The sequence below is a fragment of the Bufo gargarizans genome, chromosome 2, assembly GCF_014858855.1.
Source record: "Bufo gargarizans isolate SCDJY-AF-19 chromosome 2, ASM1485885v1, whole genome shotgun sequence".
Lineage (NCBI taxonomy): Eukaryota > Metazoa > Chordata > Amphibia > Anura > Bufonidae > Bufo > Bufo gargarizans.
Genome location: NC_058081.1, coordinates 106,329,921 through 106,356,210, shown reverse-complemented (window position 1 = coordinate 106,356,210; position 26,290 = coordinate 106,329,921). Strand labels below are relative to the sequence as shown.

At 45.3% G+C, this 26,290-nt stretch overlaps 3 protein-coding genes and 11 non-coding genes across 14 annotated transcripts in view; 1 reads left to right on the top strand and 13 right to left on the bottom strand.

Annotated features, from left to right (window-relative positions):
• Positions 1–148: 148 nt before the first annotated feature.
• On the bottom strand, positions 149–3,862 carry LOC122927492 (60S ribosomal protein L4-B-like). The gene is made up of 7 exons (XM_044279380.1): positions 3,847–3,862; positions 3,495–3,633; positions 1,535–1,664; positions 1,201–1,357; positions 873–956; positions 557–677; positions 149–382 (listed from the first exon to the last, which is right to left on the bottom strand). Exons 2-7 carry the CDS (start codon positions 3,549–3,551, stop codon positions 320–322), a joined length of 612 nt encoding a protein of 203 aa, XP_044135315.1. The 5' UTR covers positions 3,552–3,633; positions 3,847–3,862; the 3' UTR covers positions 149–319.
• Positions 751–820, bottom strand: LOC122929821. Its single transcript, XR_006388039.1, has one exon. It is a non-coding gene; the product is annotated as a small nucleolar RNA SNORD18 (small nucleolar RNA).
• Positions 1,035–1,106, bottom strand: LOC122929823. The gene has a single exon (XR_006388041.1). It is a non-coding gene; the product is annotated as a small nucleolar RNA SNORD18 (small nucleolar RNA).
• LOC122929819 lies at positions 1,436–1,506 on the bottom strand. The gene has a single exon (XR_006388037.1). It is a non-coding gene; the product is annotated as a small nucleolar RNA SNORD18 (small nucleolar RNA).
• On the bottom strand, positions 3,709–3,810 carry LOC122929844. Its single transcript, XR_006388059.1, has one exon. It is a non-coding gene; the product is annotated as a small nucleolar RNA SNORD16 (small nucleolar RNA).
• A 166-nt stretch (positions 3,863–4,028) lies between the features above and the next one.
• On the bottom strand, positions 4,029–4,099 carry LOC122929817. The gene has a single exon (XR_006388035.1). It is a non-coding gene; the product is annotated as a small nucleolar RNA SNORD18 (small nucleolar RNA).
• A 1,643-nt stretch (positions 4,100–5,742) lies between these two features.
• RPL4 (ribosomal protein L4) lies at positions 5,743–13,023 on the bottom strand. Its single transcript, XM_044279379.1, has 10 exons — positions 12,924–13,023; positions 12,022–12,193; positions 10,367–10,473; positions 10,016–10,154; positions 8,477–8,601; positions 7,128–7,257; positions 6,794–6,950; positions 6,466–6,549; positions 6,150–6,270; positions 5,743–5,975 (listed from the first exon to the last, which is right to left on the bottom strand). The coding sequence occupies exons 1-10, from the start codon at positions 12,924–12,926 to the stop codon at positions 5,805–5,807; spliced, it is 1,209 nt and encodes a 402-aa protein (XP_044135314.1). The 5' UTR covers positions 12,927–13,023; the 3' UTR covers positions 5,743–5,804.
• On the bottom strand, positions 6,344–6,413 carry LOC122929820. Its single transcript, XR_006388038.1, has one exon. It is a non-coding gene; the product is annotated as a small nucleolar RNA SNORD18 (small nucleolar RNA).
• Positions 6,628–6,699, bottom strand: LOC122929822. The gene has a single exon (XR_006388040.1). It is a non-coding gene; the product is annotated as a small nucleolar RNA SNORD18 (small nucleolar RNA).
• LOC122929818 lies at positions 7,029–7,099 on the bottom strand. The gene has a single exon (XR_006388036.1). It is a non-coding gene; the product is annotated as a small nucleolar RNA SNORD18 (small nucleolar RNA).
• On the bottom strand, positions 10,230–10,330 carry LOC122929843. Its single transcript, XR_006388058.1, has one exon. It is a non-coding gene; the product is annotated as a small nucleolar RNA SNORD16 (small nucleolar RNA).
• Positions 10,550–10,620, bottom strand: LOC122929816. Its single transcript, XR_006388034.1, has one exon. It is a non-coding gene; the product is annotated as a small nucleolar RNA SNORD18 (small nucleolar RNA).
• On the bottom strand, positions 12,266–12,364 carry LOC122929842. Its single transcript, XR_006388057.1, has one exon. It is a non-coding gene; the product is annotated as a small nucleolar RNA SNORD16 (small nucleolar RNA).
• Positions 13,024–13,403: 380 nt separating the features above from the next.
• Positions 13,404–26,290, top strand: part of ZWILCH (zwilch kinetochore protein) — a 77,796-nt gene continuing 64,909 nt past the window's right edge. The window contains 1 exon segment of the mRNA XM_044279376.1: positions 13,404–13,506. Within this exon segment, the coding sequence (XP_044135311.1) occupies positions 13,454–13,506 (53 nt within the window). The 5' untranslated portion in view covers positions 13,404–13,453.

Below are 26,290 nucleotides of genomic sequence, written 5' to 3'. Positions count from 1 at the left end.
AAAATAAAATTTAAAGGAACCTTCTGCTACTTCAACACATCCTAATCAGTCTCAAAGAACCCCTTTTTATATCTGTTTGTTACTGAACACAAGCTCAAAGTAATGTAGCCATGTAACACTCGTTAGAAGAAATTAAAACCAGAAACTCTTCAATAGTAAACAGCATTTATTGAGAAGGAATCCAAAGTGCTGAACGTCAGCAAGTCAAAGTTAGGCTTTCTTTGCTGCTTTAGTTTTTGCTTTAGCTGCTGGCTTGGTGGTAGCTGCTTTAGTTTTGACTTCTGCAGGCTTGGTGGCAGATGCTTCAGATTTGGCTTCCTCAGGCTTTGTGGCTGCTGAAGTTTTTGCTGCCACTGCAGCCCGCCTCTCGTTTTTTCTTATTCTGAAACAATAAATTAAGTTGTCAAATAAGTAGTTATGGATTATGAAGACTGTTGGATATGGAATTTAATTGGAATGTATAGACTCAATGCTCAATCTAAAACTTATGCAGCGATCACAAGTAGTGTATCAGGCTACGACAGACCCTAGCAAAATGATAAGATCCAACACTCACGTTCTCAGCCTGGCGCAGGATAGCATTGCGTTTTGCCGTCTTTGCGTATGGATTGAGCCTCAACATAATTCTCAAGTTCTTCAGTGGGTTCTTCTTGAGTTCTCTGCGCTTCACCTTCTTACTGTAAGCCAAGTGCACACAACGTCAGCTATAACATTTATACATAAAGAAACTGCACCTGAATCTACATTATGTCAGTCAGAGCTTCCATTCACGTCACAGATTCAGAAACACGGACCAATGAAGTGGAAATCATCATAAAAACGTTGTTACTTTTATAACCAATTCTCCATGCATTACATGTATAGAGACTTACATTGGAGCACGTAAAGCCTTCTGTATCTCTTGACTCTTCAGGATTCTGCCCAGATCGGTATTTGTCATTTTGTGCATGGGAAGGCTACAAATGAGGAAAAAAATAATTGCATGTTAGAAAGAGCGTAGCTCGAGACTTCTATGAAGAGATGGCAGACTGCTGTTATTCAGAACTCCTACAGATATCATGGAGTATCAGAAACACGGACCACAGAAGTGTAGCTCATCACAAAAACAGCCTTATATGTAGCACTTAAGATACATGCAAGCAGACCCTTGATTCAGCCAGAAGCAATATAGCTCAAACAGCCATAAGAATAAGTACATACTTGTAATCTGCCTTCAGGGTAGCTGGTTTGCGCCACGTGCCATAGAGGGCATCCAGCTTGCGGATGGCACTTTCGGTCCAAATGCAGAACCGTCCAACGTTACCACCTGGAGCCAACCTCAAAAGGTTCAGTTTCTTTACACCGAGGAGCGTGATTCCTAGAAAGCGAACAAATACATTACTCCATTTGGAAATAGGCTTCAGGATATTGTTAATGTCAGTGGTCACTTATAGCAAAGGTCAGAACTTCCATGAAATCACAGGTTTCAGAAACACGGACCAATGAAGTGGAAGATCATCATTCCTCAGTTCACATCTTAAGGAGTTCTTAGTACCTGGGATATTTCTGAAGGCTTTAACAATGCCATTGTCTTCATTGTAGATAACACAAGGTCCTCTACGCTGGATGCGGCGGCGGTTTCTCATTTTACCCTTACCAGCACGTAGACGCTGGGAAGCATAAACCTGGACAGAAGAGAAGACCTCTAAACATTGGTATGCTTCATTACAGATAAGGAGAATGTTAGAGGGTGGCTAATTATCTTGACAACCCCTTTAACAGATGTTTGCTTGTGAAGCAGTCACACCTAAACATTCATAAGGCTTAAAGGGGTTATCCCATCTTAGACAATGGGGGCATATCGCAAGGATATGCCCCCATTGTCTGATAGGTGCAGGTCCCACCTCTGGGACCCGCACCTACAACGAGAACGGAGCTGGGGAGAGCTGTGGCTGGAGGACCCCGGGTTTCCCAGGGTCCGACCACCAACAGGCGCAGCTCCCCGCCTCTTCCATTGAAGTGAATGGGTGCGCACCGCACCTGCGCGGCCAACGCTCCCATTCATTTCTATGGGGGCGACGGAAATAGCCGAGCCAGCGCTCAGCTATTTTCGGCGGCTCCATAGAAATGAATGGGAGCGTTGGCCGCGCAGGTGCGGTGCGCCCGCCTCCACTTTCTCTGCTCCGTTCTCCTTATAATATTCTGTGTCAAATTACACTGTTCAAAATGGATCACTCAAAGGGTTTCTACCACCAGAAATACTGTTAGTCGCTAATGTCAGCACTACATAACAGTATTTTTTTTTAACCAAAACTGCTGCAGTGAGAAAGGTAAAAAAAAAAAAAAAAAAAAAGCACTTTTATAATACGCTAATGAGCCTCTAGGTGCTATGTGGGTGTAAAACCCACACCCAGAGGCTCCGTCTACTCACTCTTTACCCCGCCCAGGTCCCCTGTTCTTCCCGCCCCTCTTGATTGATTGCACGGTCCGCCGCATCGCTGCTGAAATCCCACGCCATTCACATCTGTATTCGGCGCAGTGAGTGAAGGCCGCTCTCCTGATGCCGGCTTCCTCACTGTGAGGTAGTCGGCACAGGCGCAGTGAACAGTGCAGGCGTGGGATTTCGGCAGCGATGCTGCGGACCGTGCAATCAATCAAGAGGAGCGGGGCGGGCAGAACAGGGGACCTGGGCAGGATAAAGGGTGAGTGGACGGAGCCTCTAGGTGCTGATTTTACACCCACATAGCACCTAGAGGGTAATTAGCATATTATAAAAGTGCTTTTTTTTTAAACCAAAACAGCGGCAGGGACAAATGTCAGAAACACACTTATGTAGTGCTGACATTAGCGCATAGCTAATGTCAGTCAGCTACATAACAGTATTTCTGGTGGTAGAAGCCCTTTAAAACAGAAATGATTAATTTGTGTCAGATTTCTAAGTCATGACAGAAGGTTGTTGCAACGAATCACCCTATACTGGATTTAACAGAGCACCAGTGTCCACAAGTACAAACAATAATGGGCATTCCCCAAAAGATACATAACCCCTCCTGCGACTAACACCTGTGCCTTAATGTAGGTTTTTACGCTGCACTTGAAAAGGGGGAGTGGCAGGGGGTGGTGTGTGTGGGGGTCAAGCCCTCAGCCCCGGCAAATACACCAAGATTTAAGCCAGTTTCCTGATGTAAACGAAAACGGAAATCTACTCCAGTCAGGAGCAGAAGTATATTTCAATCTAGGTCCACAGACTGGCAGAGGATGCGCCCAATTTATTATGAGGCCTGCGCCTCATGATACATTAGGTATAGCCTCCAGTATAGCAGAGGTATCAAAGACACCATTATCCAAGTTTTCTGCAACCTAACATCTGAAGTGGTGCTAAAACACGATATTACACTAGGAGAGTATTTGCACAAAGAAATCACCAGTAATACAATACAATAATTTTAATCTCGTCAAAACTCATAGTCTTAATGTGGATATTACCATTTCTAAACCAAACAGCTCTTACTTACCTTTGGAGAAGACAAGGGCAGGAAGGGCTGAAGCAGCCAGTGCAGAGCAAACTGCATATATCTTGTGAGTTAAATTGACTCTACGATGCCAGCGCCTCCAGGTCTTGGTGGGGGCAAACATACGTCCTCCACGGCACATCTATAGTATTAGTTAAGTAAAACCATATTGCATACAAAGTCCAGAAAGAAACTAAAGATCCCCTTCAAACCATCTCACTCAGAATTAGTGTTTTAATCAGTCATCCGCACTGGCATTATGACAGCAGGCAACTGTCGCACAGTGGGGTGTAAGTACGCAAATTACGACATCATTGTGAGCAGGACATTAACAATTTCAACTTGCTAAGGATACGTTTCCAAATGCACCCTGACCGGAGAGGTGCGTTCCACCCCCACGGACACGGGGAATACGGGCAACTGCCCTGCCTGTTCCCCATGATTCGGCACTGGTCTGGTGACCTAAAAAAAAGTAAGGAGCAGTGTCAATATGGTTTATTCTACACAGAAAATTATCCTCTTTACCATCAACTATTTCACATCAGAACTTCCACAATTATCATTAGTTTCAGAAACACGGACCAATGAAGTGGATCTCATCATGATGAAGGCATGCAGAAATTTAATCACATAGCAAAGAGCTATATAAGCAGTGTTATACCTCATTCACACAGGTGAATTGTGAAAGTACTGCAGATGTATCAGACACCTCCCCTCAATGGATATACTGATGTATTCAGAGGAAAGTAAGACACCATAGATGCTCACCAAATTCCAATATATACACAGCACGTCTCTTGCTTCTTGCTCTCAGGATTTTATTTGGATTATCTGTTCATGTAGGGGATTGAACCTGTACTACTCCCTGGGAGACTGGCATCCACCATTCTATTACCTGGAGTGCTGTCTGCATTCGAATTTAGCGCAAGTAAAGTGCACACATTTATCTGTAAAGCTCAGAAAAGTTATAAAGGTCCAGAACTACATGATATTTAAAGTGTACCTTTAATAAAGGCATCAACGGTTTTCATCAGTGGGGGTCCGAGTGCTTAGACCCCAGAGGATCACTAGAACAATTGCTCACACCGTGCTCTCCCCAGAGGTCGCAATAATGCCTGTACAAGCATCAGACGCCTGTACAGGACATTTTACTCCCTGAAAACAGTCTAAGGCATACCAATACTCAGACTTTTCCCTGCCATACTCAGCACAGGGAGTGTTGTGAATGGCACGGGCAGAGCAGCGATGCTGCATGTGCCTGAAATTACCAACAAAGCAAGGAGCTTGGTTACTGGTTGGCTGCCGGACCATTCTGCGCACAGCTTTGACGATGTGGAGGGAGACAGCCAGGCAAGCCGCCTTGCTGGGCAGTGCCACTTTAGCAGGGGTCCCTGGTGTCCCAGTGGTGGGCAGTGTGCTGCTTTAGCAGGGGTCCCAGCACCACTGCTGAGCACTGTAGTGAAGATGGCCTCAATAGAAAGTAGGAGACCATCTTCTGTATCGCACTTGGCAGCGAGCAAAATGCATTGCACTTGCGCGAAAAGAAAAAAAAAAAAAACTGAACGCAATCGCATACAAAACTCACAGGCAAAAATCGTACGATTTTCCATCCTATCCGGCCCTCACACGCAACGCCCATGTGAAAGAGGCCTTAGACCTACAATTCTAGCTCCGCCCCCTCAGTGTGCATTCCACAGACCGGAAGTACCTACATAAGTACATACATGGAACACTCCCGACATCGCAAGCGCCGAAAGTATCGGGCTACGATGCGGAGCTCGAACATGACCGGAGGGACTCCTTGAGAGTCTGGTCCACACAGACCTTCACGCCTGACAAGCAGAGCGGGAGGTAAGGAGCAGTGATGTCCATGATAATCAGCACCTCATATACCAAACTAGGGCACGGGTGCTGCCCGCTTCCCTCATGAGGAAGACATTTCCTTATCTGCCTCCCTTAAACTGAGCGCGGCCTCACCCCAAGGATAATTAGTCTCCACCTGGAGGGACAGGAAGACACTAAGGAGGGTCAAATTTATCTTCCTGTTCCTACGTGGTTGGAGGTGGGTCATCTCATGGTATGCAGTCATGGAGGATGAAGGGGAAAATAAAATTTAAAGGAACCTTCTGCTACTTCAACACATCCTAATCAGTCTCAAAGAACCCCTTTTTATATCTGTTTGTTACTGAACACAAGCTCAAAGTAATGTAGCCATGTAACACTCGTTAGAAGAAATTAAAACCAGAAACTCTTCAATAGTAAACAGCATTTATTGAGAAGGAATCCGAAGTGCTGAACTTCAGCAAGTCAAAGTTAGGCTTTCTTTGCTGCTTTAGTTTTTGCTTTAGCTGCTGGCTTGGTAGCTGCTTTAGTTTTGACTTCTGCAGGCTTGGTGGCAGATGCTTCAGATTTGGCTTCCTCAGGCTTGGTGGCTGCTGCAGTTTTTGCTGCCACTGCAGCCCGCCTATCTTGTTTTTTCTTAATCTGAAACAATAAATTAAGTTGTCAAATAAGTAGTTATGGATTATGAAGACTGTTGGATATGGAATTTAATTGGAATGTATAGACTCAATGCTCAATCTAAAACTTATGCAGCGATCACAAGTAGTGTATCAGGCTACGACAGACCCTAGCAAAATGATAAGATCCAACACTCACGTTCTCAGCCTGGCGCAGGATAGCATTGCGTTTTGCCGTCTTTGCGTATGGATTGAGCCTCAACATAATTCTCAAGTTCTTCAGTGGGTTCTTCTTGAGTTCTCTGCGCTTCACCTTCTTACTGTAAGCCAAGTGCACACAACGTCAGCTATAACATTTATACATAAAGAAACTGCACCTGAATCTACATTATGTCAGTCAGAGCTTCCATTCACGTCACAGATTCAGAAACACGGACCAATGAAGTGGAAATCATCATAAAAACGTTGTTACTTTTATAACCAATTCTCCATGCATTACATGTATAGAGACTTACATTGGAGCACGTAAAGCCTTCTGTATCTCTTGACTCTTCAGGATTCTGCCCAGATCGGTATTTGTCATTTTGTGCATGGGAAGGCTACAAATGAGGAAAAAAATAATTGCATGTTAGAAAGAGCGTAGCTCGAGACTTCTATGAAGAGATGGCAGACTGCTGTTATTCAGAACTCCTACAGATATCATGGAGTATCAGAAACACGGACCACAGAAGTGTAGCTCATCACAAAAACAGCCCTATATGTAGCACTTAAGATACATGCAAGCAGACCCTTGATTAAGCCAGAAGCAATATAGCTCAAACAGCCATAAGAATAAGTACATACTTGTAATCTGCCTTCAGGGTAGCTGGTTTGCGCCACGTGCCATAGAGGGCATCCAGCTTGCGGATGGCACTTTCGGTCCAAATGCAGAACCGCCCAACGTGACCACCTGGAGCCAACCTCAAAAGGTTCAGTTTCTTTACACCGAGGAGCGTGATTCCTAGAAGGCGAACAAATACATTACTCCATTTGGAAATAGGCTTCAGGATATTGTTAATGTCAGTGGTCACTTATAGCAAAGGTCAGAACTTCCATGAAATCACAGGTTTCAGAAACACGGACCAATGAAGTGGAAGATCATCATTCCTCAGTTCACATCTTAAGGAGTTCTTAGTACCTGGGATATTTCTGAAGGCTTTAACAATGCCATTGTCTTCATTGTAGATAACACAAGGTCCTCTACGCTGGATGCGGCGGCGGTTTCTCATTTTACCCTTACCAGCACGCAGACGCTGGGAAGCATAAACCTGGACAGAAGAGAATAGAAGACCTCTAAACATTGGTATGCTTCATTACAGATAAGGAGAATGTTAGAGGGTGGCTAATTATCTTGACAACCCCTTTAACAGACGTTTGCTTGTGAAGCAGTCACACCTAAACATTCATAAGGTGTAATATCCTGTGTCAAATTACACTGTTCAAAATGGATCAAAGGGTTTCTACCACCAGAAATACTGTTAGTTGCTAATGTCAGCACTACATAACAGTATGTTTTTTTACCTTTCTCCCTGCAGCAGTTTTGGTTAAAAAAAAACCCCAAAAAAACAGCACTTTTATAATACGCTAATGAGCCTCTAGGTGCTATGTGGGTGTAAAATGCGCACCTAGAGGCTCCGTCTACTCACTCTTTACACCGCCCAGGTCCCCTGTTCTTCCCGCCCCTCTTGATTCTTCCCGCCCCACGGTCCGCCGCATCGCTGCTGAAATCCCACACCGTTCACTTCTGTATTCGGCGCAGTGAGTGAAGGCCGCTCTCCTGATGCCGGCTTCCTCACTGTGAGGTAGTCAGCACAGGCGCAGTGAACAGTGCAGGCGCGGGATTTTGGCAGCGATGTGGCAGACCGTGCCATCAATCAAGAGGAGCGGGGCGGGCAGAACAGGGAACCTGGGCAGGATAAAGGGTGAGTTGACGGAGCCTATATGGTGCTGATTTTACACCCACATAGCACCTAGAGGGTCATTAGCATATTATAAAAGTGTTTTTTTTTTTAAACAAAAACAGCGGCAGGGACAAATGTCAGAAACACACTTATGTAGTGCTGACATTAGCGCATAGCTAATGTCAGTCAGCTACATAACAGTATTTCTGGTGGTAGAAGCCCTTTAAAACAGAAATGATTAATTTGTGTCAGATTTCTAAGTCATGACAGAAGGTTGTTGCAACGAATCACCCTATACTGGATTTAACAGAGCATCAGTGTCCACAAGTACAAACAATAATGGGCATTCCCCCCCCACCTATCTTTTTTTATTACCTGCAATCCATCACTTTGGCAGCATATAATGAGACCTCACATCAAGAATTTAATCCTTTGATAAAGTTTTCATTAGAGAATGGCTCTTATGCTCCCCCGTAGCCTAATCACATGAATCCAAGACACCTAGCAGCACAGACCTCCAGAGCAGATATTTACCACCAGGAACACCATAGCATAAAGTTATTTTCTGTCACCAAGATTTACTCACCTTTTTGATGTCATTCCAGGCTTTCAATTTCTTCAGGAGCAGCACTGCCTCCTTTGTTTTCTTGTAGCTTTCAACTTTATCTTCAACAACCAGGGGGACCTCTGGGACCTCCTCAATACGGTGACCTAAACACATGCAAGTTAATTATTACCCATAAACTGGGCATACAGTAAACACGTATTCAAGCAGGGATTAGCACAGATACCCGTAAACACTTCAAGTCTAACACTTGTCTGGAAACTGACGAAGTTATAGAGGCAGTCTGGGATTTTTATATTGATCGCCTATCCTCAGGGTAGATAGCGTATCTAACCCTGCCAAGTGTCAATACTCAGTGTTATGGCCACTTTACTGCACCATCTTACAGAGGAGGCTGGCTTGTAGTTAGTCACCAAGGATAAGCGTTCCATCATCTTTAAGTGTACTGTTCGTTGTATAAAACCATGAAAGCAAAGCGATGCTGGAGCAAGCAGCACAATGAAATGTGTCCGATTTACAAATTTGTATGATATTTATTAACTGACCAGGTGGTTTTAATTCAGACTTGGCTAGGTAGACATTGGGGGTCATCATGACTTTAAAGGGGTTTTCCCATCTCAGACAATAGTGGCATATCGCTTAGGATATGCCCCCATTGTCTGATAGGTACAGGTCTCACTGCTGGAACCCATACCTACAATGAGAACAGAGCCAGGAAATGAACGGAGGGCGCACTGCGCATACACAGCCGCCCTCTATTCATTTCTATGGGGCCGCCGAAAATAGCCAAGCGCTGGCTCGGCTATTGCCGCCTGCCCCATAGAAATGAATGGGAGCATTGGGTGCGCATGTGAGGTGCACCCCCCTTCACTTCTATGGGAGCAGCACTTGGCAGTGGACGGACCCCGGGAAATCCAGGGTCCTGAAGCCATAGCGCTCCCCGCTTCGTTCTCTTTGTAGGTGCAGGTCCCAGCAGTGGGACCCGCACCTATCAGATAATGGGGGCATATCCTAGCAATATGCCCCCATTGTCTGAGATTATACCCCTTTAATCCAGGTTTTGGCATTAAAAAAAAAAAGTTACATAACCCCTCCTGCGACTAACACCTGTGCCTTAATGTAGGTTTTTACGCTGCACTTGAAAAGGGGGAGTGGCAGGGGTGGTGTGTGTGGAGGTCAAGCCCTCAGCCCCGGCAAATACACCAAGATTTAAGCCAGTTTCCTGATGTAAACGAAAACGGAAATCTACTCCAGTCAGGAGCAGAAGTATATTTCAATCTAGGTCCACAGACTGGCAGAGGATGCGCCCAATTTATTATGAGGCCTGCGCCTCATGATACATTAGGTATATCCTCCAGTATAGCAGAGGTATCAAAGACACCATTATCCAAGTTTTCTGCAACATAACATCTGAAGTGGTGCTAAAACACGATATTACACTAGGAGAGTATTTGCACAAAGAAATCACCAGTAATACAATAATTTTAATCTCGTCAAAACTCATAGTCTTAACGTGGATATTACCATTTCTAAACCCTAAACCAAACAGCTCTTACTTACCTTTGGAGAAGACAAGGGCAGGAAGGGCTGAAGCAGCCAGTGCAGAGCAAACTGCATATCTCTTCTGAGTTAAATTGACTCTACGATGCCAGCGCCTCCAGGTCTTGGTGGGGGCAAACATACGTCCTCCACGGCACATCTATAGTATTAGTTAAGTAAAACCATATTGCATACAAAGTCCAGAAAGAAACTAAAGATCCCCTTCAAACCATCTCACTCAGAATTAGTGTTTTAATCAGTCATCCGCACTGGCATTATGACAGCAGGCAACTGTCGCACAGTGGGGTGTAAGACGCAAATTACGACATCATTGTGAGCAGGACATTAACAATTTCAACTTGCTAAGGATACGTTTCCAAATGCACCCTGACCGGAGCGGTGCGTTCCACCCCCACGGACACGGGGAATACGGGCAACTGCCCTGCCTGTTCCCCATGATTCGGCACTGGTCTGGTGACCTAAAAAAAAAGTAAGGAGCAGTGTCAATATGGTTTATTCTACACAGAAAATTATCCTCTTTACCATCAACTATTTCACATCAGAACTTCCACAATTATCATTAGTTTCAGAAACACGGACCAATGAAGTGGATCTCATCATGATGAAGGCATGCAGAAATTTAATCACATAGCAAAGAGCTATATAAGCAGTGTTATACCTCATTCACACAGGTGAATTGTGAAAGTACTGCAGATGTATCAGACACCTCCCCTCAATGGATATACTGATGTATTCAGAGGAAAGTAAGACACCATAGATGCTCACCAAATTCCAATATATACACAGCACGTCTCTTGCTTCTTGCTCTCAGGATTTTATTTGGATTATCTGTTCATGTAGGGGATTGAACCTGTACTACTCCCTGGGAGACTGGCATCCACCATTCTATTACTTGGAGTGCTGTCTGCATTCGAATTTAGCGCAAGTAAAGTGCACACATTTATCTGTAAAGCTCAGATAAAAGTTATAAAGGTCCAGAACTACATTATATTTAAAGTGTACCTTTAATAAAGGCATCAACTGTTTTCATCAGTGGGGGTCCGAGTGCTTAGACCCCAGAGGATCACTAGAACAATTGCTCACACCGTGCTCTCCCCAGAGGTCGCAATAATGCCTGTACAAGCATCAGACGCCTGTACAGGACATTTTACTCCCTGAAAACAGTCTAAGGCATACCAATACTCAGACTTTTCCCTGCCATACTCAGCACAGGGAGTGTTGTGAATGGCACGGGCAGAGCAGCGATGCTGCATGTGCCTGAAATTACCAACAAAGCAAGAAGCTTGGTTACTGGTTGGCTGCCGGACCATTCTGCGCACAGCTTTGACGATGTGGAGGGAGACAGCCAGGCAAGACGCCTTGCTGGGCAGTGCGGCTTTAGCATGGGTCCCTGGTGTCCCAGTGGTGGGCAGTGTGCCGCTTTAGCAGGGGTCCCAGCACCACTGCTGAGCGCTGTAGTGAAGACTGCCTCAATAGAAAGGAGACCATCTTCTGTATCGCGCTTGGCAGCGAGGAAAAGCATCTCTTGGCAGAGCGCTCCTGAATCCTAGTTCTAGAGACCAGTAGGGGTCTCAACACTGGGAGCCCCGCTATCACTTTTGCTGAACATTTCTACTATATATACACACACACTTCTGTAAAACAGGAGGATAATTTAACTATCTAAATTCCACCTTATACACACGAATGCATTTATTTTCAGTGTGCTCTCAGCTTTAAGACCAGTGAGCACCCAGACCCATACAAGTCAATGGGGCTATTCACACAATTATGTTAATGGATCCAGGTTCCTCACTGCAAATTCATTTTTGCAGGCGAGTCCAGCCCTTTTGTGTTAATGGGAATGGGGGGACAGCACAAACTGTTTTGTAGTCATTATTTTAATTGATTATTTAAAAGTTATGGAATATATTTTAGGGGCTATAAAATAATTAGTATGTTTTGCATGCAGTTGTATGAATACGCACTTAGAAGCAGCACCAAGCTTCATGAACCATCTTACATACCTGCAAGTTCGCTGACGGAGTACGGCTGCCTGTTGTTCTTGCGCAGGTTGGTGTGGACAAAGTTGACTATATCGGGGCGTATAGGGGCCCTGAACACTGCAGGCAGAGTCACATTTTTGCCAGAAGCTTCCCCCTTCTCGGAGTACACCGATATCAAAGGACGAGCACAGGCCTAGAGAGGGACATAAACATGGGTCAGTCCACAGCATCGCACATCTAGTGACATACAGAAGACACCGCTTTATGCTCAGTCTCAGAGGTCGTCAGTCCGTGGTACCAGCTTACTGACGGCAGGCAACCGTCACTGGACAACAGGTCAGACGCAAATTACACCATCATGGCACAAAGGATCGACACAAAGGAGGAGGAAATTACAAGTGTTACATATGGAGCTCATGTATAAGACGCACTATACTGGTAACCATGTGTAAGCTGATGAGAAACCAACTCTGCTACATAGGTATCAGATCGTAGGTATTAAGTAACAACTACACTTGGGATAAAGTGTATATAACTATTATAACCCAGCATAACTACTTAAAGTCATGTCACTAATAAACATACTAATCATATATAAGGCATCGTTCACACTGAGCAGTATTACAGGGCATGGGACGTGAAGCAGATGCCTTGACATAGGGACTAAGGGGAGTGGGCACTCAGCTAGTGGATGCCACATGTGCCAGCACTGCCGTCTATGAGCCGGCCCCTCACGGCCTGACTACAAGTATGGAGGAGCCCAGGCCTCCCCACATGCGGCACCAACGCGGCTCCGGCCTATGGGGTCCAGGCGGGTTACCTGACCGAGGCACCCCGGGGTATTACCCTAAACAACACTCGACCCCTGCCACCCAGGTTTTTGGGGTGCCTAACCTAAAGTAACAGCCCCAAGTCAGTCTCACCATGCTGACCGCCGGCTCCTGGCTGCTGCTCGATGGCGGCCACAGACAGAAAAGGGAGGAGACAAAGCACAGCACAGCTATATCCTCCCGCCGGCGAGAGGAGTGGCGACGGCACGTATTACCACTCGGTCACAGGCGGTATAACCGAGCCAGAGAGTAAAACCACACCACGATAAATACAATAAACGTCCTACTATCGCCCCAGAGCACAGCTCATAACGATACAGTGCAAAGAACGTGCCCTACCCAGTCACTTCTGCTGGGACTATTTTACGTCGCGGAAGGACATATACATAAGAGTGTATCTGCGACATGACGTGGAAGATAGTTTTGTAAAAGTGAAATAAAACAGTAAATTCGCTGATAGGACGGGATTTACTTCATGTCAGGTGGCTTCCAGGAGAGTACACGGTTATTTTGAGTTATTTTCTCATTTTTAGCCCGGTTGAAGCCGGGGTTGTACTTCCGGGGGCGGTGACCCCTGTGACAGCGGCAGCCCGCGCAGTTTGGTTCGGGGACGGAGGAGGATAATGTGGAAGGAAAGACACCAGGCGGCGGAGGAGCTGCATGCGTTTCTTATCAGGTCAGGCGGAGATGCACTGCTGAGACTTGTAGTTCTGCACGTGGCTTCTCTTTCCTGTAATGTGGTGCTGCTTGTCATGGTGGCACTTATAGTCCTCTACACTAGATGGGAGTGGATAGTAAGTGGTGATGTTGCTGGGATTTGTAGTCCTTCACAAGTGATGAGCGTAGAGCAGTGAGTTGTGATGCTGCTTGTCTTGCTGGCATGTGTAGTCCTACACAAGGGATGCTTGTCTTGCTGGGGTTTGTAGTCCTCCAAAAGTAATGACTGGAGATTAGTCGGTTGTGAGGCTATTTGTGTTGCTGGGGTTTGTAGTCCTACACGAGTGAAGCAGTGTGTGGTACACATTATACCGCCTGCTGTGATGGTATACTGCTGTATATATTGTTATATATGACACACCTGAGCTCTGGATAGTGGTGCTCATTTCCTGCGTGCATCGTCAATATCACAGCAATGAAGTAGGGACAGTAGATATATGATCCACAATGCGTATACGCCATTGAATATATATTGTAGAATTACGTAATTTCATAAATTGTAGCTTGTAATATAAATGAAATCAAATTTTAGTCCCAAACCACATATGTAGTACTTGGATATAATGTTTATAGTATATCTCAATTCACTGGTTGATATTTATATTAGGATAATCAGGATTTTTGCCTGCGAGTGGCGTGAGTATTGTATGCGATTGTGTTGTGGTCTTCAGTTTTTTTCCACGTGAGTGCAATGCATTTTGCGCGCGTGAGAAAAAACTTAATGTGGTACCCAGACCCAAACCCAAACCCGGACTTCTTCACTGAAGTTCGGGTTTGGGTTAGGTATTCTGTAGATTTTAACATTTTCCCTTATAAGATGGTTATAGGGGAAAATAATAGCATTCTTAATACAGAATGCTTACTAAAATGTGGCATGAGGGGTTAAGAAAATTATAATTAAACTCACCTCATCCTCTTGTTCGCGCAGCCCAGCTTGTCTTCTTTCTTCTTCTTTGAGGACCTGGGAGAAAAGGACCTTTGGTGACGTCACTGCGCTCATTACATGGTCCATCACCATGGCGATGGACCATGTGATAAGCACAGTGACGTCACCAAAGGTCCTTTTCTCCCAGGTCCTCAAAGAAGAAGAAAGAAGACAAGCTGGGCTGCGCGAACAAGTGGATTAGGTGAATTACATATATTTTTTTTAACCCCTCCATCCCTAATTTACGTAGCATTCTTTATTAAGAATGCTATTAGTTTCCCTTATAACCATGTTTTAAGGGAAAAATAATAAAGATCGGGTCCCCATCCCGATCGTCACCTAGCAACCGTGCGTGAAAATCACACCGCATCCGCACTTGCTTGCGGATGCTTGCGATATTCAAGCAGCCCTATTCACTTCTATGGGGCCTGCGTTGCGTGAAAAAAATCACAATATAGAGCATGCTGCGATTTTCATGCAACGCACAAGTGATGCGTGAAAATCACCGCTCATGTGCACAGCCCCATTGAAGTGAATGGGTCCGGATTCAGTGCGGGTGCAATGCGTTTTCCTCACGCATTGCACTCACGTGGAATTCTCGCCCGTGTGAAAGAGGCCTTAGCAGTGAATACCGCAGAAGCATTATACTATGAGTCTCTAAGCCCCCATAGCACAACTTGTCTAAACAGGCCGCAAATGTCATTACATTAAGGCCCCTTTCACACGGGCGAGTATTCCGCGCGGATGCGATGCGTGAGTTGAACGCATTGCACCCGCACTGAATACCGACCCATTCATTTCTATGGGGCTGTTCACATGAGCGGTGATTTTCACGCATCACTTATGCGTTGCGTGAAAATCGCAGCATGCTCCTCTTTGTGCGTTGTGGTGCGATAATCCACGCAACGCAGGCCCCATAGAAGTGAATGGGGTTGCGTGAAAATCGCAAGCAAGTGCGGATGCGGTGCGATTTTCACGCACGGTTAACATAGTAACATAGTACATAAGGCCGAAAAAAGACATTTGTCCATCCAGTTCGGCCTGTTATCCCGCAAGTTGATCCAGAGGAAGACCCCTCTCTAGTAGCTATAGCCTGTAATATTATTAAGCTCCAGAAATACGTCCATGGCCCTCTTGAATTCCTTTATTGTACTCACCATCACCACCTCCTCAGGCAGAGAGTTCCATATTCTCACTGCTCTTACCGTAAAGAATCCTTTTCTATGTTTGTGTACAAACCTTCTTTCCTCCAGACGCAGAGGATGTCCCCTCGTCACAGTCACAGTCCTGGGGATAAATAGCTGATGGGATAGATCTCTGTACTGACCCCTGATATATTTATACATAGTAATTAGATCTCCCCTCAGTCGTCTTTTTTCTAAAGTGAATAACTCTAATTTTGATAATCTTTCAGGGTACTGTAGTTGCCCCATTCCAGTTATTACTTTAGTTGCCCTCCTCTGGACCTTCTCCAGCTCTGCTATGTCTGCCTTGTTTACAGGAGCCCAGAACTGTACACAGTACTCCGTGTGGTCTGACTAGCGATTTGTAAAGTGGTAGGACTATGTTCTTATCACGGGCAGCTATGCCTCTTCTGATGCAACCCATTATCTTGTTGGCCTTGGCAGCAGCTGCCTGACACTGGTTTTTGCAGCTTAGTTTGCTGTTTATTAAAATTCCTAGATCCTTTTCCATGTCAGTGTTACCGAGTGTTTTACCATTTAGTATGTACGGTTGACTTGCATTTTTCCGTCCCATATGCATAACCTTACATTTATCAGTGTTAAACCCCATCTGCCACTTATCTGCCCAAGCCTCCAATCTGTCCAGATCCCTCTGTAGCAGTATACTGTCCTCATCAGTGTAAATTACTTTACACAGTTTAGTGTCATCTGCGAAAATTGATACTTTACTGTGCAAGCCTTCTACAAGATCATTAATAAATATATTGAAGAGAATAGGGCCCAATACTGACCCCTGAGGTACCCCACTAGTGACCGTGACCCAATCTGAGTGTGTACCGTTAATAACCACCCTCTGTTTTCTATCACTGAGCCAGTTACTTACCCACATACAGACGTTTTCTCCCAGTCCGAGCATTCTCATTTTATATACTAACCTTTTATGTGGTACAGTCTCAAATGCTTTGGAGAAGTCCAGATACACGACATCCATTGATTCGCCGCTGTCAAGTCTAGAACTTACCTCCTCATAGAAACTGATTAAATTAGTCTGACATGACCGATCCCTCACGAAGCCATGCTGATATGGCGTTATTTGCTTATTTCTGTTGAGACACTCTAAGATAGCATCTCTCAGAAAACCTTCAAACAGTTTACCCACAACAGATGTTAAACTTACCGGCCTATAGTTTCCATGGTCTGTTTTTGGCCCCTTTTTGAATATTGGCACCACATATGCCATGCGCCAATCCTGTGAGACATTCCCTGTCAGTATAGAGTCTGCAAATATCAGAAATAAGGGTCTGGCTATGACATTACTTAATTCCTTTAGGATACGGGGGTGTATGTCATACGGTCCTGGCGATTTGTCTATTTTAATCTTTTCAAGTCGCTGATGTACTTCTTCCTGGGTCAGACAGGACACTTTTACCCTGGGTTCACACCTGAGCGTTTTACAGCGCGTTCAAACGCGCTGTAAAACGCTCAAGACATGAAATCCAATGCTTCCCTATGGGAATGGTTCACACCTGGGCGTTTTACAGCGCGTACGAACGCGCTGTAAAACGCCCGACGCTCAAACAAGTACTTGAGCTTCTTTGGAGCGTTTTGACGCGCGTTTGTGGCCATAGGACACTGCAGTCAATGACACAAACGCGCGTCAAACGCGCGTTTACTATTACAAAAAACGTGCATAAAAACGCGCGACAAAAACGCGCGTAAAACGCGCGTTTGCGCAACGCTCAGGTGTGAACCCAGGGTTAATGGGGAATTTATTTTTGCATTCTGCATGTCATCTGACAATTTATTTTCCTCAGTGAATACATTGGAGAAAAAAATATTTAAAGGGGTTGTCCCACTTCATAAAATAGGTTTTATCTAATCTATTTACCCCCACACAACATATCTTCCTATCCATGTTATTATCCAAAAGCTACCTTTCATTCAAAAAATCATGTAAAGCGATTCCTTTGTTGTTTTCTGTATCCCATGGATACGGCCTCTTTCGTCCGGCCGCATCGCTGTGCCGCGCCTGCGCACAACAGCTGAACCAGTACTCGGGCCGCCTCTCCATTCTTACAAGTACGCGCACGCCCGCGCATGCGCAAATACAGCAGGCGGGTGCCGGAATCAAATAGCCGGCACCCGACCTCTATGACAGGGAGCGGGACCTTAGGGGTTAACTGCCGCTGATCGCAGCCCCCTATCATAGAGGTCGGGTGCCGGCTATTTCACTCCGGCACCCACCTCCTGCATTTGTATTAACATTGGTGGCGCAGTGCGCCACCCCCCCCCCCCAGTATAATATACATTCAGTGCGGCCACCCCCCCCCCAGTATAATATACATTCAGTGCGGCCACCCCCCCCAGTATAATATACATTCAGTGCGGCCACCCCCCCCCAGTATAATATACATTGGTGGCGCAGTGGGAAGTGCCAATGAGGGTTAAAAAAATAAATAAAAAATTAACTCACCTCCACCAATTGATCGCACAGCTGCCGGTCTCCTGTTCTATCTTCAGGACCTGTGGTGACGTCACTGAGCTAATCACATGGTCCATTACCATGGTGATGGATCATATGATGTACCATGTGATGACCACAGTGATGTCACCAAAGGTCCTTTCACAGGTCCTAAAGATAGAACAGGAGACCGGCAGCTGCGCAATCAATTGGAGGAGGTGAGTTAATTTTTTATTTATTTTTTTAACCCTCATTGGCACTTCCCACTGCGCCACCAATGTTTATTATACTGGGGGGGTCCGCACTGAATGTATATTATACTGGGGGGGGGTGGCCGCACTGAATGTATATTATACTGGGGGGGGGGGGGCCGCACTGAATGTATATTATACTGGGGGGGGGGGGGTGGCCGCACTGAATGTATATTATACTGGGGGGGGGGGGTGGCCGCACTGAATGTATATTATACTGGGGGGGGGGTGGTGGCCGCACTGAATGTATATTATACTGGGGGGGTGGCCGCACTGAATGTATATTATACTGGGGGGGGGGTGGCCGCACTGAATGTATATTATACTGGGGGGGGGGGTGGCCGCACTGAATGTATATTATACTGGGGGGGGGGTGGCCGCACTGAATGTATATTATACTGGGAGGGGGGGGTGGCCGCACTGAATGTATATTATACTGGGGGGGGGGGGGTGGCCGCACTGAATGTATATTATACTGGGGGGGCGCACTAAATGTATATTATACTGGGGGGGCGCACTAAATGTATATTATACTGGGGGGGGCCGCACTCAATGTTTATTATACTGGGGGTGGGCGGGACCTCACATACGGCTCCATGTGGATGACTCATACACATGAACGAGCACGCAGGGTGAGTCATGAGGAGGCGTGGCCTTCACTCAACTGCCTGAGAACCAGGAAGTTATCAGGACATCTACTGCTGATAAGATTAAAAAAGCAAAGTGGGACAACCCCTTTAACAGCTTTGCTTTCTCCTCGTCGCTCTCTGCGACTTCCCCCTCATTACTCTTTAAAGGGCCGACACCTTCAGATTTATACTTTTTAACATTTATATAATTGAAGAACATTTTAGGGTTAGTTTTACTCTCTTTGGCAATTAATCTCTCGGTCTCTAGTTTGGCCGCTTTTATTTGTTTTTTACATGTTCTATTTTTTTCCTTATAGTTTTTCAGTGCTTCCGTGCTCCCCTCCTGTTTCAGTGAATGATATGCTTTCTTTTTGTCATTTATTGCTTTCGTTACAGTTCTATTTATCCACATTGGTTTCTTTTTATTCCTTAACCTTTTATTACCATACGGTATGTACCTCTCACAATGAGATTTTAGGATGCTTTTAAAGATATCCCATTTTGTGGCTGTATTTTTATTTTTGAGGACTTTGTCCCATTTAGTTTGGCCTATGGCCTCTCTTAGTTGGCTAAATTTAGCTTTTTTGAAGTTTGGTATTTTTGTTCCTCCCTGTAGAAACGCTCTTTTGAATGATAATTGGAAGGTTATTACTTTGTGGTCACTATTTCCCAGGTGTCCCCCAACCTGCACGTCTGTTGTTCTGTCAGGCCTATTGGTTAATACTAAGTCCAGTATGGCCAGTCCCTCTAGTCGGGTCCTGAACCAGTTGGGAGAGGTAATTGTCTTTGGTTATTGCCAAGAACCTGTTTCCTTTATGAGATATACAAGTTTCAGTTTCCCAGTCTATATCTGGGTAGTTGAAGTCCCCCATAATAACCACCTCATTATGATTTGCCGCCTCGTCTATCTCGTTTAGTAGTAGATTTTCTGTGGACTCTGGTATATTAGGTGGTTTATAGTAAACTCCTATTAGTAATTTATTATTGTTTTTAGCGCCATGTATCTCTACCCACAGTGACTCCACATGTTCATGTCCCTCACTTATATCTTCTCGGGCTGTGGGCTTTAGACCGGACTTTACATAAAGGCAGACCCTCCCCCTCTCCGGTTTTGACGATCCTTTCTAAACAGACTGTAACCCTGTACATTAACTGCCCAGTCATAGCTATCATCCAGCCATGTCTCAGTTATTCCCACTATGTCATAGTTCTCCTCACACATCACTAATTCCAGTTCACCAGTTTTATTAGTCAGGCTTCTGGCATTAGTATACATACATTTGAGAGGTTTATGTATATTTTTTACCCTACACCTTTCCTTCTGAACTGTTCTAGTCCCTCCTTCCATTCCTCCCCCAGTCCCATTACTTTGCCCCCGGTCTCTATCTGCACTATCTTCCCGTCCTATATAACGTAATTACCCTCCCCCCCAGTCCCTAGTTTAAACACTCCTCCAACCTTCTAGCCATCTTTTTCCCCAGCACAGCTGCCCCTTCCCCATTGAGGTGCAGCCCGTCCCTACGATAGAGCCTGTAGCCGATAGAAAAATCGGCCCAGTTCTCCAGGAACCCAAACCCCTCCTTCCTACACCAGTTCTTGAGCCACTTGTTAATCTCCATAATCTCCCGCTGCCTTTCTTGTGTGGCTCGTGGTACAGGCAGTATTTCGGAAAATACTACCTTTGAGGTCCTTGCCCTCAGCTTTTGACCTAAATCCCTGAAATCATTTTTAAGGACTCTCCACCTACCTCTAAGTTTGTCATTGGTTCCGATATGGACCATGACCGCAGGATCTTCTCCTGCCCCTCCCAGTAATCTGTCAACCCGATCCGCAATGTGTCGAACTCTAGCGCCAGGAAGACAGCGCCAGGTTGCTAGGAGAAGATCGGGATGGAGACCCGATCATTATTATTTTCCCTTATAACATGGTTATAAGGGGAAATAATAGCATTCTGAATACAGAATGCATAGTCAAATTGCGCTGGAAGGGTTAAAAAAAAATAAAAAAAAATTTAACTCACCTTAATCCACTTGCTTGCGTAGCCCGGCATCTCTTCTGTCTTCATCTGAGCTTTGTGCAGTAACAAGGACCTGTGGTGACGTCACAGTCATCACATGATCCATCACATGATCTTTTACCATGGTGATGGATCATGTGATGACTGTGACGTCACCACAGGTCCTTGTTACTGCACAAAGCTCAGATGAAGACAGAAGAGATGCCGGGCTACGCAAGCAAGTGGATTAAGGTGAGTTAAATTTTATTTTTATTTTTTTTTAACCCTTCCAGCGCAATTTGACTATGCATTCTGTATTCAGAATGCTATTATTTCCCTAACCAAACACACGCAATTTTTCTCCCGCGAGTGCAAAACGCATTACAATGTTTTGCACTCGCGCTGAAAAATTGCGGGTGTTCCCGCAACGCACCCGCACATTTTCCCGCAACGCCCGTGTGAAAGAGGCCTAAGGGTCTATTCACACGTCTGCAAAATGGATCCGCATCCGTTCCGCAATTTTGCGGAACGGGTGCAGACCCATTCATTTTCAATGGGGCTGGAATGTGCTGTCCGCATCCACATTTGCGGATCCGCACTTCCGCATCCGTGCTTCCGTTTCCGCCAAAAAATAGAACATGTCCTATTCTTGTCCGCAATTGCGGACAAGAACAGGCATATTCTATTAGTGCCGGCAATGTGCGGTCCGCAAAATGCGGAACGCACATTGCCGCTTTCGGTGTTTTGCGGATCCGTGGCTCCGTGTATCCGCATAACACATTGTGGACGTGTGAATGGAGCCTAAAAGGCTACATGTGGGGGTGTTGATATCATATAATAATAACACACTGTTCGTCCCTTGAAAACAGTGTTTATTAACAAAATAGTGCTATAAAATAAAGCACTGAACGGACTACTGTTATACTAACATAGTAGTGGATTACAAATGTGTAGGTGATAGTGCATCAAACGATCAATATCGCAGTACGGTATTTATTATCAAACACAGTGTTACAACAAAAAGCACATATTTTAGTAATGCCATATACTGGTGTTAAAACTGATACCCTCTGCTTAGTCCTAATAGTTTTAATCATACACATTTTTTCTTTTCTATAATAGCAGTTTTAAGTAAATATAATAAAAGATGTAGTTTTGGATACATATACAGTTAGGACCCCTAAAGGGATTTTTTGGTCAGAGGACTGTTTTGTTTGTTGTCAGTAATTATCCCGAGGGTCCTAGCAAGGACAAGTGTGTGTTCATCAATATCACAGCACCAGTGACAGCATTCTGTCCCGCATCTTCTTTTATTGCCCTCATTCACACACAATAATGAAGTTTCCTGCAAATTATTCTCTATTCCAGTTCTTAAAGAAAACCTGTCATCAACTTTATACTGACCTTACTGAGGGCAGCATAAATTAGTGACCGAAATGCTGATTTCAGTAAGTGGTTGCTGAGAACCAGGGTCATAATCATTGCAGCCCAGGCCTTGGAAAGAGTCAAATCTACCTGAGAAGAGTCCTGGTTATTATAATCTCCTGCTCTCCCCCATCTGCTGATGATTGGCAGTTCTCTCCTAGAGAGATGGGGAGAAAACTAGGTAGAAGACGGTCAGTCATCAGCAGGTGGGCAGGAGAGCAGGAAGTCATGAATAACCAGGACTCTTCTCAGGTGGCCGGGACTCTTTTCCAGGCCCGGTCTGCAATGATTGTGATGTTGGTTCTCTGCAACCACTTACTTTAAACTTTTAATTGACACACTGCTGAAATCAGCTCACCTGTCTCTACTTTATTCTGCCGTTAGTATGGGCAGCACAAAGTTGATGACAGGTTCCCTTTAAAGGGAACCTGTCACATTGAACTTGGTGTCTGAGCTGCAGGCAGCAGGTTATAGAGCAGGAGGAACTGAGCAGATTGATGTATAGTTTTATAGTAAAAGATTCAGTAAAATTTGTAATTTATGCATTTATATTCCTGCTCATTCTGGGATTTGAAGTCCAGGAGGCGGAGCTATCAGTGATTGACAGCCTTCCCTCTATGACTGTGTATACAGAGACAGCTGTCAATCACTGATGGCTCCGCCTCCTGGACGTCAAAGCACAGAATGAGCAGGAATATAAATGTATAAATTACAAGTAGAGAAGAGCAAAAAAATTAGCTTCATGACAAATTACTTTGTCACAAAGCGCATTTCTTTGTAAGTAGCGGGTGCAATGACAGGGAGCCGTGATTGTGCCACCCCCATCATTGTACCCATTAGATGTCGCGTTTATACATGACCGGCAACTGATACCAATAAGCTGCTTAAAATCATACTTGCCACCTCCTGACGGGTCGGCTGCCACCATCTTGCTTGAAGATCTTGTGCAAAATCTCGCACAGCCCGAGATGACATCATCACGTCAGCCGGCGTGGTGACGTCATACGTCACCGCCCAGGGGATTTCGGCTGAGATCTTCAAGCAAGATAGCGGTGGTCGGCCTGTGACGAGCAAATGGAGCAGGTAAATATGATTTTCTTAGTTTTTTTTTTGCACTATTTCAGGTTAAATAAATTCGCTACCACGAAGCACGAGGAAATTCGGCTTTGCAACAAATTTAATTTATCCTAAAATTCGGATCAAAGTCCATGTACATCGATTCGCTCAACACTAATTACAAGTTTTACTGAATCTTTTCCTATATAACTATACATCAATCTGATCAGCTGCTCTGTAACGTGATGTCTTCAGCTCAGACACCGTGCTGATTGTGACAGGTTCCCTTTAAGATCAAGCATTATATCCAGAAGGAACATGTCATCAGCCAGGAGCATCCAGAGGTGCACGTAATATTTCTCTGCAGTGTGGGCATTGGTGTATGTGTACAATGGTCTCCTAAATATTACATTCATGCCTGTCCTCCCCTTACCAGACATTTCTGATGGCCCTTTTTCACTTCACAAATTTTCAGCCGGAAGTGCAGTGTCTATCACAGTCATTGACGTACCGGGTCCCTTTCTGCATTGCGAAGCCTCTTCTTCCGCTTCGCAAGGAGCCCGGTGACGTCACCGTCAGCCTCAGTAATTATTCTGAGCGCATGGAGGGGCGGTAACTAGGCAGCAACACACCACACTAAGCCACGCCCCTCTGGTCTGGTGATGTCACCGGACAGGGTGAATTCTTAGCAAGGCGTTTAGGGGCGTGACTAATGGGGAGGAATAGTGGCGGCATATGAATTAGGGGGGGGGGGGGGGGGGGGGCTGCATGGAGAATCAGACACACACTTGAAACAACGCAATGCTGCGCTGGGACCCAGGAAGCGTCAGGAAGTTACCACACACATAAACAGAAAGTGGGGGACTGTAGGAGCCCTGCTGAAGTGTAAAAATACCTAAAAACATCTGGGGGGGACATTGATTAATTAATAGTGATTTAACTTTTTTTTTTTCTAAAATCTTGATCCCGGACAACCTTTTTAACTATATCCTATTGACGTTTTGGCTGAGGAGGAATATAATATTTGCGTTCATTTAGAACCTGTCCCCAGTATTCACACCTATAAAGCTGTTTCCACCACATGGTCCGACCGGAAAATATTTCTCTAAAATTCTAGAAATGAGTCTTAAATGAACTTTGAAGAACTGTGCTGTATACAAGTGTCCAGTGGGCCTATCAAGACTAACAAATGTCCAGAATAATGTCTGCACCAAAAAATCTGTCTAAAAAAAGTGGTGCAGATTCATGGCACAATTTAGCACATCTATGGTTTCTATACTCTTTTCTGACATGCTCTACTAGAGGCCTAAGAAGCCGCCATTTTGCACAAAAATTCTGGCATAAAACTCTGTCTCAAAGTAAGCCAACCAATAGCTGGTATAGAGTACAAGAAAAGTGTCTATCCCTGCACCACATTTATCATCCACCATGAGCCCCAGTGAAACGGTGCATTAGGAAAGTTTTCAGACCCTTTTAGGCTACTTTCACACTGCCGTTTCTGGGTCCGCCTGTGAGATCCGTTCAGGGCTCTCACAAGCGGCCCAAAACGGATCAGTTCAGCCCCAATGCATTCTGAATGGATAAGGGTCAGTTTGCCTCCATTCCGCTTTGGAGACGGACACCAAAACGCTGCTTGCAGCGTTTTGATGTCCATCTGACGAAACTGAGCCAAACGCATCAGTTTTTACTGACACAATATGGTGCAATTGAAAACGGATCCGCCTCCCATTGACTTTCAATGTAAGTCAAAACGGATCCGTTTGCATTATCATTTGCATGTTCATGGTAATGCAAACGGATCCGTTCTGAACGGATACGAGCGTTTGCATTATAGGTGCGGATCCTTCTGTGCAAATGCCAGACGGATCCGCACCTAAACGCAGGTGTGAAAGTAGCCTTACTTTTTTCACATTTTGTTATGCGTGCCTTTGCATGACCTTTCTGTAACAGAATCATACTGACAGATTTTTAAGTCCAGAACGCACAATCTCTCTCTCACACGGAGTGTGATTCCTGCAAGGGACGCGCTCGTGTGAAAGAGCCCTTAAAGGGGTTGTCTCATCATAGACAATGGGGGCATATCGCTAGGATATGCCCCCATTGTCTTATAGGTGCGGGTCTGACCGCTGGGACCCGCACCTATATAGAGAACAGAGCCCCGCAAGGTAGTGGCTGGAAGACTCCGGTCCTGCCAACACCATGCAGGCTCCCCATAAAAGTGAATGAGAGCATACCGCACATGCGCGACCCCCACTCCCATTCATTTCTATGGGGCAGACGGAAATAGCCGAGCCAGCGCTTGGCTAATTTCGTGGGTCCCATAGAAAATGATTGGAGGGCGGCTGCGCATGCGTAGTGCGCCCTCCTTCACTTGCGGGGCTCCGTTCTCGATATAGGTGCGGGTCCCAGAAGTGGGACCCACACCTATAAGGCAATGGGGGCATATCCTAGCGATATGCTCCCATTGTGCATGATGAGACAACCCCTTTAAAGCCCAATTGGCAGAGACTACAGCCTCCAATCTTCTTGGGTATGATGCCACAAGGATAGCACACGTGGATTTGGGATGGGGGCTGTTGGTGGACAGCTGTTTTCGGGTCTCTCTAGATGTTGAGTTGGGTTCAAGTCAGGGCTCTGGCTGGGCCACTTAGCGACATTCATAGAGTTGTTCCTAAGCCTCTCCTGTGCTGTCTTGGCTGTGTGTTAGGGTCATTGTCTTGTTGGAAGGTGAACCTTCAGGCCAATCTGAGGTCCAGTGCCTGGTTTCCTCCAAATATGACGTTTAGAATTGAGACCAAAAAGTTTAATCTTGGTTT

What these genes read in the sequence shown, in the direction of transcription:
- LOC122927492 (XM_044279380.1), bottom strand. Translation starts at nt 3,551, where the DNA reads ATGCAGTTTGCTCTGCACTGGCTGCTTCAGCCCTTCCTGCCCTTGTCT. An exon ending in TGCCCTTGTCTTCTCCAAAG is followed by an intron (nt 1,665 to 3,494) that starts GTAAGTAAGAGC and finishes TCTTCTGTCCAG; the next exon opens with GTTTATGCTTCCCAGCGTCT. An exon ending in ACCCTGAAGGCAGATTACAA is followed by an intron (nt 957 to 1,200) that starts GTATGTACTTAT and finishes CCTCATTTGTAG; the next exon opens with CCTTCCCATGCACAAAATGA.
- RPL4 (XM_044279379.1), bottom strand. An exon ending in CTCCGTCAGCGAACTTGCAG is followed by an intron (nt 10,474 to 12,021) that starts GTATGTAAGATG and finishes CTTTTTTTTTAG; the next exon opens with GTCACCAGACCAGTGCCGAA. An exon ending in GTCAGGGTGCATTTGGAAAC is followed by an intron (nt 10,155 to 10,366) that starts GTATCCTTAGCA and finishes CTAATACTATAG; the next exon opens with ATGTGCCGTGGAGGACGTAT.